We start from the raw sequence: 11213 nt of genomic DNA, 5'->3' as shown, positions 1-11213 counted from the left end.
GGAGGCCACATTACATGAGTTTTTCTCTCCTGTTTCATATATAAAATAAAACCAACACACAAATATTAAGAGAATTCCATGTTAAGCAGTGTTTGCTTAGAAGCTACTTGATTGTGAAATAACTGTCCTGCTCATAAGAAGTATATTTTGTCCATGTAATATATGTTTTAATATTCTGTACAGAGCACAATTTCATCAGGGACCTCTAAAGTTTTTTTTGTGGGGGGAGGGGGTACAGTTACATGCTTTGTGAACCTTCTGACATATCAGAAAAGACAAATATTCATGAACGGGTCTCCCACTTTTGGCACCAAATATTCGTTCAGAAGGACTGTACGAACAACAAAGCACCACGTTCCTCTTCACACAGTAATCAACCAAGAAATCTATCATTAAGTTATTTAATGTAGAATTAATCTGAGTGTCTATCTGTTGCTGTTCACTTCTCAATATTCTTCGAGAGTTTACATTGTACTGGACATCTGTAACTAATCCTCCAATGTTTTACCAAACTGATTTGCACTACATTCCATTGGAGTAAGTCGATATCTATTCAATTTTATACTATGCCATACTTTGGATAAAGCTCCAGCATGAGTCAATAGAACTTTCCTATTGAGTATTTAGCAATATCCTGGATTAAATTTTGTACCTACATAGGCCATTCCTTCATCTGTGAACAAACACCTTAGTGACTTTTCAAATGAAGGAAAATAACAGCTATCACTCAAAAGAACAAGCATATAGTCTGTAAGTTCTTTCTAATAATAAACTACATCAAATGAATTTACAGTCTCTGCAGAAATTACCTTTTTATATTGCAAATTCACACCAGTAATGCACACTGAATAGAGGGGCCAATTAAGTGAAACCTGCACTTGAAAATCCAAACTACAAAATTATTTTTTATTTCTCTCTCTCTCTCTCTCACACACACACACACACACACACACACACACACACACAGCACAACATAACAGGTTTATGTATATATATAACCATTGCAGTATAAAACTTCAGGCATACACATTATTAGTAAGATGGAAATACGTGAAAACATCTACTGGACAGTTCTTACAGCTTGATCAAGCGCATACACATTTGAGCCCATGCATGATAGTGAAAATTTAAGGGGACATCATATGATTTTGTAACATTAATAAAACAATGTATCAGCGAACACTTTATTCATAAGTACAAATTGAGACATCACTCATAAAAAAGATTACACAAAAGATAAGAGCTTTTTTGCATCTTATTTATGAATACAATAATGAGACTCCCTTTGTTTATATAGCAATCTCACTATATGCGCAACCATATATAGCACTTCATCCACTACAGTTCATACTGAGATGTAAGCAGGCTACATATAAACTGAAAATATTGACATATCCATTAGTTTTAGTCCTATAATCTATGGAATACTTTTTAAAAATTTAGATTTGAGCACAGGTGTGTTAAATGCATGAAGTAAACTTCCTGTAAATTATTCTGCACAATCTAAATGAACTGCCTCAATAACTTTCCACAGATATAAATTTCACCCTACTTCTATAAAAAATATTGGAACTTTGTGGCATTATTATTAAAAATACTGTAAATTCTAAACACAGAAGTAAGAACAGAAATTACTGAATGTGAAAATATAAAATTCACAGCCACACTGTAAGCTCAAATTAGATTTAAACATTGAAAATATGAGAAAATATCTGGTTGAATTTAGAACCAAATAATACAATAACTTAATTTGGGAGTGTGTAACGAACATAGGGAACTTCAACATCATTACCACTATCATCATTACAACACAATTCAAATATCAGAGCTTTAACATGTGGCTCAATTTTCTTTTTTGAGACTTTCATTACAACTTCAGACATTGGAAGTCCCATGCGTTCTGCACACTTTGATCTAGACATGAAAAATGAGTAAAGCATACAAACACCTTGGGACAACATTGTGATTTCCAGATTATATTTAGTTCTGAAGTAATCAAGGAACTCTTTGAGAGTGAGTTCTCCCACTACTTCAAACCGGTCCCATAATGTCCATTCTGTGTCATAATACTTATTTTTTGGAGCTGAAATTGGCTCAGAAAAGCTGATGAATGGTAAGGCCAAGTTAATAAAACCATTCTTGAAGACATCAATATTTTTAAAGCCCTGTGCTAATTTGTATAGCTCAAGACACGCAAGGCCACCAACTACTGATGTAGTTGTAGCAATAGCAGGAATAATCTTACCAGCAATAAGCTTACTCTTGTGACGATCTGCTATTGGGATACCGTAATTTTCAGCACGCAGATTAGAAGCAGCAACAATAAAGTCCATATGCATATTGGTGTCATCGTCCTTTTCAAATTCCAACGGCTTTATCTGGAGATTACCCAGCTCACTGATACCAGGCAACTCCTTCTGCAATTGTATTATGCGATCATGATCAACAGCACCAGTTCCATTAGACATCTGATCCTGTGAATCAGTTACTGATATTTTAACACCTTGTTTTGGAACGAAAACTGGTACTTGCACCTTTGCAGCAATTCGAGCAACAGCGTCACGATCACGGTTCTGTGGAATACCATACACCTCTGCTTTCAAATTAGCAGCAGCAACAATGTAATCCAAATGAAGAGAATTGTCAACTGAAAATTCAAGGGGTTTTGGGCATCTTTTTGGTCCTGACCAAAATGGCTGTCCGCTTGATGTAAGCTGATCTGGAGGGAAATTAAACAAAAGTTGGCGAATTTGGTCATTATATTGCTCTTGCCAATAGCACCGGGCCCATGCAACACAATCATCAAAACTTAATGGTCGCTGATCAACTAAAGCTTTCTTAAGTGACTCCAGAATTTCCAATGGCTGCACTCCTGGAAGCTTCATTGTTCGGTCTATGAATGAAGGGTCTGAGAGGTACTGAGCAGCATTTTCAGCTGCTTGGTGAAACAGACCTTCAAATGAATCTCTTGCCCACTGTAGTGTGTGCTCAATTGCATTGGGGAAATTCTTTAGGGTACATATTGGAATGCTTTTCTCAGGTGGATCTTGTGACGAACTGTACGATTCTGTCAAAAATGGAACAACTACCTGAGTATTGCCCTTTGTTCCTAAAGTCCCTGATTCCAGAAGTGGTTTGCGATAATATACACATCGACGATCCATATATATGCGGGCATCAACATTATCCAAAGCATTTGCAACACCATCAAGACCTTCAAAGAAACTATCATCGTACACTTTCTCAGACTCTGGACCAACACGATTTTCATGAGCCTCAATATTTAAATATGGATTCATCTGCTTAACAACTCTAGCAGCAGTTATAGACTTAGGGCGCTGGACATCATGTGGTCGAAACAAGAACTGGCGATTGAGATTTGACTTCTCAATGAGATCCATGTCTGTCACAATAACTTTACCACCCTCACCTGCTCCAACACCCATCATAGCAAAGTTCTTTAGAAGTTCACATCCAATGGCACCTGCACCAACAATGAAGTAATTAAGTTTACCCAGTTTATCTTGGAATTCCTTTCCAAATACAGCAATCTGCCCATCATAACGACTGCCTGTTGGCATATAATTTTCAGGATTTTCTGCAGTGAGATCTTTAGGTAAACACTCCAAGGCATCAAAGTAAAGCCATTGATAAATTGGAGTAAATTTTCCACTGCAAGCTTTCATTACTTCTTGAGCAACTATTCCACCAATGGCTGCATTCAATGGGCTAACATCTCCTCTACATATTTTCGGGAAAACATCTAGAAGATCACTACCAACCTCATAGTCACTTCCACCATTCACACTCAATTTCTTGCAAAGTGACTTGAAAGCAGCTGCATCATCATTGTTCCAAAGCCTTGGATAGTCCCCATTCTGCTCATGGTACTTGTGGAGAGCTTGGAAAGCCAAATGCAGCTGTGGAGCTCTCTCAAATTTTGAAAAATCTGTTATTACAAATTCTGGTTCTTTAAGGGCCTCTTTCAATGGTTTGAACTGCATAACAGTTGGAACTTTGACCTGGGTGACTATACCACCACTCACATACTTTGAATAACTACTTGTATCACCAATGCTAAACGTATAAGGACCCAGAACTTTAATTTTTATTGGTTCACAGCCATTCAGTTCTGTCATTCCAACAATCTCCGAGAAAGTAACGTAATCGCCGTCCTCTAGCCCGTGACGAGTATCGTCCAGACATGTAACAACTCCCTCAATGTCATTGGATATGCTGGCTATCATCGCAGTTAAGGGCGCCTCGCCATTTGTGTCCACGACAGTAAACTCATCACCAAAGTCACAGAACACCTGTGAAAATAGTCCTTTATTGTCTGCAATTATAAGTGCGATATTGAAGGCACGTGCGGTTTCCGCGATTCTCAGCTGCTCGTCGAGTTTACTATTTGTTAAAACAATAACTCTGAATTGTTTCAAAAAATCCTCAGTCAGTGGACCGGTATACGCCTGAGTACGAACGTAATTATTCAATTCAGACAGTTGTTTGAGACTGGCTTCCGCCCTATTTTTTCCTAATGAAGCTTCAGATAAGTAAAACTGTGAGCACAAATCTGACATTGTACAAGCAACTTCATCATGTAGCGTGACAGCTCTGACACCACCAAGAATCACATTTTTGGCCACTTCGACTCCTAAGCCGCCGAGACCAGATATTAAAACATTCGAGGACGCCATGCGTCGCATGGCATCATGACCAAGTACATACAACTGCCTTGAATAAAGTCCTTCGTCGATCTCGGGGGCACAGTTGGATGATCCCGGTTGCTCCATTTCTGCAGAGCGCGAGGAGCAAGAGGACGCTACTACTGAGTCTCCTGTAGCAACTTTTCTCTTCTTGGCTGCAGGATCTACGGAACTATCGAGCACACGAGAACTAGACATCGGGCACACACAAAGTTTTCACTATGAAGGCGTATACTCCAATGTTTCGATCACAAATCAACACTGTCTTTTCGTTAAAAGACAATTGCATAGTTCATAACACTGTAATAATCTTTGTTACCTTCAACTGCTCCCAAAGACACTAATGGAAAGCTCTAATGCCCTCTTCAAAGAGCAATTTCAAAGATACTACAACCAAGAAAACAAATGCTACGTCGTTTATCGATTCAGTAACAAAGATTCTTTTATTCAAACGAAATTTCTTTCATAATTTAATTGTATTATATTTTAGCGATCCGAAAAAGAAGTGAATTACTCCACTTGCATGCGACTACTCATGAAAGGGCAGTTCGTAAAAAATTATTTAACATGTGGTTCTTGGCTGGAAACAGGATTTCCACATGTAACTAAAGTAATGTCACTGCAAAGTGATGCGATGAGTCAGGTTGCAGTGGCAGCGTGAACTACCTCCGTACAAGCTGCAGTCAAGATAATGATGGCAGTTTTTAATATTGACTGAATGATTTTTATCTGGTCCCATCTGACTACAATATACATAGTTTCTTCACAACATCCCCACTGACTTTTCAAGGAGTGAGGAGGAACGGAAGTCGTAAGTTACTCCTACCAAAAGCTAACACAGGACAGCTGCTGGGCGATCAAGATGCACTTTCATCATGTAGTTCTAGCACTACACATGTGCTTGCTGGATTGCCGCGACACAGCACGACAGTTACTTCGTAACGCCTATGGTACACACACGTACTCTATTGTCGGCTCCGCTGTGTTGGCAGCGGCCGGAGACAAAACACTCATAGCTCGAAACCGATTGAATTGTACTGGTCATTTTAACTGTTTCAGCTGTGGATTACTGGTGAAACATTCTATGTTGTACTAACTAAAAGAAACACTTTTTGCCTTCGTTCAAAGAAACTTTATTATTTTTGTACGACCTAGGTTTCGGGTTAAGAGCGAGTCGCACCTGCCGTATCGTCATGTTAAAACATTCCACATTTCAAATGACAACATCCACTTAAGCAGTAGCCATCACTTCAAGTCACCATCAAGGTTTCTCGAGAAGTAAATTTTGACAGTGACGTTGGTTGTGGTGGGAGAGGGATGGTGGGGGGAGGAGAACCTGCGCCGTCGTCTGCTAAGATCGCAAGCTAACGTATTTTCGCCGCTCTCACTCATGTTATAGTAGTGGATCCTGTGCTTTTGTATTCTCTTAATCTTTAATTCCTTTTTTTTAATTATTTTGCTTTAGTTTCATTGCAAATGTTTCATCAGCACTTGACTGTTTTCTTTATTGTGTTTTCTTTCTTAAGCGAGGCAAAATATTTGTAAAGGTTTCTTTATCAAATAACAGCAGTGATGCCTGCACTGTGTGCAAATAAGAACATGAGTAGATGTATTACGAAAGAAGTCAAATCTATTGAAGGACAGAAACAGTTATTTATGACGTCATTTGCTACGTAAGGAAAACAACATAACTCGTAAGGTAAACAATCTGTACATATTTCCTTATTAATATTGTTCAGTATGTTCATATTTTTGCTAGCAAATAAATGTGGAAGTTTTGAATGGTATTTCACTCCTCAGCATTCTGCCACACAAAATTAATCAAGGACATCTTTTATGAAGTTTTCATTGGCCATTAATAACCTTTATCGTTGTTAGTTCCTCAATTCCGACACACTACTCCCTGTTTCTGTACCCTGGATGGCAACTCACAACCTCAGCAACACGGTTCAGTACTGGATTAAGTGAGCTGATTTGAGGTATTATCCAGTGTGTACGGCGTGACGATGTCATGATGTGAGATGACATGACGGTCCGTTGACGTCTAGTGTGACTCGGTCTTTAGAAACCCATTTTCTAGTTGACAACTGATTCCAAAGCTGACATCAAAGCAAAGATAAACTTGTTACTCTCTTAATCTATCAATTCTCGCCTCAAACGTACATCACCTAGCTGGAAAGGCTGAACAACTGTGAGAACTAGAAGTTGTGATGTCAGAGAGAAGTGGCGAAGGTTAACAGCTGACTGGTGTTGTATCAACAAGGAGTTGTGTATAAAAAAACTCGCTGGGCTATGTGATCGTTATGAGGTTGTTATTTATGTACACAGAAATCATACCATAAGTTTTTTTCTGTGAGACTAACGCAACATAATATATGTTTATGCAGTTCCAACTTCATTATGGTCATGAAACATTGTGTACCCAAAAAGTAATGGTTATTATACAGTAGGAAACAAGGTTCACATGTACAAGTGTCCTAAAAACAATCTAATGATACAGAAGTGATTCCATTGAATTCCATGGCAGGATCTCGTGGTTAGTAATTATTCAGTGGTGAATTTTGTTTTGAACGTAATTTAGTAATGCATGTTTTAGATTATGTCATATTATTGTTTGTCGGATCACTTGGCTTCAGTATATTATGATTAATATACTTCAGTGCCCATTTTCAGGTGTGTCACAAGCATTTAAAAGCAAGTGGCATTATCTGGGAAGTATCTGCCACAGATGGAAAAATCATAACTGCTTCACTTTCAAAACCATGACTTGATTCAAATGCCATGGTATCCATTTTTACGATCTTTCCAGCTTACCTATCTTCAGATGCAGGACCATCCAGAGAGCAACCAGAAGTAAGAACACATTGTAGGCAGCAGTAATACAGGAAAGTGTCAAGATTAGTGTAGCTAGCCAGAATGTGGATTTAACAAAACATTTCATAGACCAGCCTTCAGGAACTGAAAGATAAAGTTGATGCGCTATCTTAACAGAAAAAAATAGGTGAAAATGGTGAAAGGAGAGTGTATTAATTTTTATGTGTATCGATCTATCTGTGCAGTCCTGTTATTTAGTGCATATTGTGACTGATAATCATTAGAAAGTGGAGCTCTATCCAAAAGGAGGTCTGTAAAATAAAATTCTTGTCATTCAATTTGACATGAAGTTGTATTGGTAACAGAAAATAGTGTGATATGCATGCCTTTGTGCTTAAGTTTATAAATGTTGTTTTACTGAGCAACTACTGTTGGCTCAAAAATACTTCAAATGTTCCTAACAGTTCATACACACAAAATGAACGTATTTCTTCAAAGTCATCAGTATTTTTCTTTATAAATTTGCTAGACATGTTGTACACAGATTTGATATAACTTATGGAATATCGATGTACTCATACACAGATGGCAATAGTGTTACATACACAAGGTATAAAAGAGCAGTGCATTGGTGGAGCTGTCATTTGTACTCAAGTTATTCATCAGTAAAGGTTTCTGAGGTGATTATAACCACATGATAGGAATTAACAGACATTGATTGCGGAGTGGTAACTGGAGATAGATGGATGGGACATTAGATTTTGGAAATTGGTGGGGGATTCAATATTCTGAGATTCACCGAGTCAAGAGTGTGCCAAGAATACCAAATTTCAAGCATTACCTCTCATCACAGACAATGCAGTTGCTGACAGCCTTCACTTAACGATCGAGAGCAACAATGCCTGTCTAGAGTTGTCAGTGTTAACAGACAAGCAACACTGTGTGAAATAACCACAGAAATCAATGTTGAACATGCAACAAATGTATCTGGTAAGATAGTATGGTGAAATTTAGTGTTAATGGGGTATGGCAGCAGATGACCAATGCAATTGCGTTTGCTAACGGCACATCACCTGCAACGTCTCTCCTGGGCTGGTGACCATATTAGTTGGACCCTAGACGAATGAAAAACCGTGGCCTGGTCATATGAGGTCCAATGTCAGTTGGTAGGAGCAGATGGTAGGGTTTGAGAGTGGCGCAGACCCCATAGAGCCATGGACCCAAGATGTCAACAAGGCATTGTGCAACGTGGTGGTGGCTCCATAATGGGCGTCCTCTGGTCTAGCTTACTGGAAATGGTTATGTTTAGCTACTTGGAGACCATTTGCAACCTTCACAGGCTTCACGTTCCCAAACAACATTGATATTTTTATGGATGCCAATGCATCATGCCACCAGACCATAATTCATCACGACTGGTTTGAAGAATATTATGGACGATTTAAGTGAATGATTTGCCACCCAGGTCGCATGACATGGATTCCATTGAACATGTATGGGACATAATCGAGAGGTCGGTTTGTGCATAAAATCCTGGACTAGTAACACTTTCGCAATTATGGACGGCTATAGGGGCGGCACGGCTCAATATTTCTGCAGAAGACTTCCAACAGCTTGTTGAAACTATGCGATGTCTAGTTGCTGCACTACGGCAGGCAAAAGAAGGTTCGTTACGATGTTAGGACTATTTTGTCAGCTCAGTGTATATGCTATACACAATATTAATCGAAGGTATGCAATGTCAATTATTTCTGCCTCATGTCTACATAAATAACTATATATGTCCTCTCTGCTAACCATTTTTATTTTGGTATTGGCTGCTATGATTATGATCACTACTTGGCTATGACATCACAATAGGGTTGTTTGCCGTTGTTTCTAGGTGATATTGCTTAAACTATAAAATTTGTACAGCATTATGACCTCTATTAGGGTAGTGTTATAATAACTATGAATAAATGTACACTGGAGGGGAACTATGTGCACAGGAGTGGGTAGTTGTATGATTATCTATTTATGAATGAAGTTCTAAGATTGTCGAAAATGTGTGAATAATTCAATTTGGTCTCTCATTCAACTGAAAATATGGGGCTACACAACTCTCTTTTCCCTTTTCTAACTTCTATTATTTCTAAAGGCCAGTTCACATTGGACTTCAACAAACTGACACTTCATTTTATCTCGCATTGCATCACTGTTACATCAGGGTATATTCATACTGAATGTCACATCACATCAATATGCTTAAGACCAGAATCGAATGATGAGAGTGAAGCTATGAGGTACCATATTTGGTACAAACAGTTGAAATATGTTACTGGAATTAAAGAACTAACAATAACAGAGTTTATTAATATACAAAGGAATTACAGGCGTTGGCTGCAAGTCGGCATTGATTGAAATTAGTGGGGAATATTGAAAATTTGTGCCGAACCAGGATTCAGACCTGGGTCTCCTGCTTACAAGGAAGATGCTCTGACCACTAAGCCATCCAGACATAGCAGTTATTGCAACTGCAAGGACTACCCTAGTTCACCTCCCATCAATTAATGTTGTGACCCTTGCCCACTATCCTCATTGCTCGCAACATTTCACCGATTCCCATATGTCTCACCTCACTCTGGCACCTCAAATATCTCTGGAACAACAATAGATATTCAAAAACGGTTTTCGTCGGGATGAACGTACTATGCGAAAATTTAAAATCTAAATAAATACTATTTTCAACACAAACTTGTGTATTTTTAAATGGCCACCCCCTATTATTTCGTATGCAATCAATAGCATAAAAAATCACAAAAATAAAGGCGTTGGTTGTATCGCAATACGTCAATTACATCCCTAGAAATTGTGAAGTGAAGGTGACGCTTGAAATAAATGCAGCGCTCAGCTAGCGCACAGCCTGAGACTCAAGTGTGCACCTCACGCTGCCTGGATCAGGGCCTCACACATTGGGAAGGTACGCACAATCCACAAAAATAAACAAGTAAACGTCCAATGTAAAGTTACATTTTTCAAATTGTAAATGTATGTTTATTCTAGTGAAATGACAACTAGAGTTACAATTAGAGATACACTTGAATTCACCTTGCTAAATACATTTACCAATGCCCTGTCACCCACAGAACTGTATTGTTGTGCATTACATCCAGCACAGAAAATACACCAACATCCTGACCAATGAAACTGTGTCACATCAACATATGTTCGAAGTGCCCTCTGTTTGCATCAATACACGTTTGCAGACGAGTAACAGGAGAGTGTTGGACAGATTGTAGAGTTTCTACAGATATTGCCGCACACGTGGCAGTAATACGATGTTTTATATCCTCTGCTGCCGTTGGAGGTTCTTGATACAATCTGTCTCTCACTGCGCCCCAGAGAAATAAGTCTAATGGCGTCAAGTAGAGGGAACGTGCTGGCCATCGCACAGTACCTCCCCACCCCATCCACCTATTTGGAAATGTCGCATCTAGAATGTCTTTGGCAACTTTTGCATTGTGTGCGGGACATCCATCCTGTTGGAACCACACTGATAGACGAGTTTCCAACCCTAGATCCTCCATGAGAAGCGCTAATGGGTGTTGAAGAAATTATGCATACCGCTGTCCATTCAATGTTCCACAGTAAAAATAGGGTCCTACAATACAGTTATCAATGATATCGCATGAAACATTGACATTCCACTGTCGT

The 11213-nt window shown here is 38.8% G+C and overlaps 1 protein-coding gene across 1 annotated transcript; it reads right to left on the bottom strand.

Moving 5' to 3' along the window:
* Positions 1-1170: 1170 nt before the first annotated feature.
* On the bottom strand, positions 1171-5077 carry LOC126187432 (ubiquitin-like modifier-activating enzyme 1). Its single transcript, XM_049928506.1, has one exon. It carries the CDS (start codon positions 4902-4904, stop codon positions 1746-1748), a length of 3159 nt encoding a protein of 1052 aa, XP_049784463.1. The 5' UTR covers positions 4905-5077; the 3' UTR covers positions 1171-1745.
* Between the last annotated feature and the right edge of the window lie 6136 nt (positions 5078-11213).

This window comes from Schistocerca cancellata, chromosome 5 (assembly GCF_023864275.1).
Source record: "Schistocerca cancellata isolate TAMUIC-IGC-003103 chromosome 5, iqSchCanc2.1, whole genome shotgun sequence".
Taxonomy (NCBI): domain Eukaryota; kingdom Metazoa; phylum Arthropoda; class Insecta; order Orthoptera; family Acrididae; genus Schistocerca; species Schistocerca cancellata.
The sequence above is the reverse complement of the archived record's forward strand: the minus strand, read 5'-3'. Positions and strand labels throughout refer to the sequence as shown.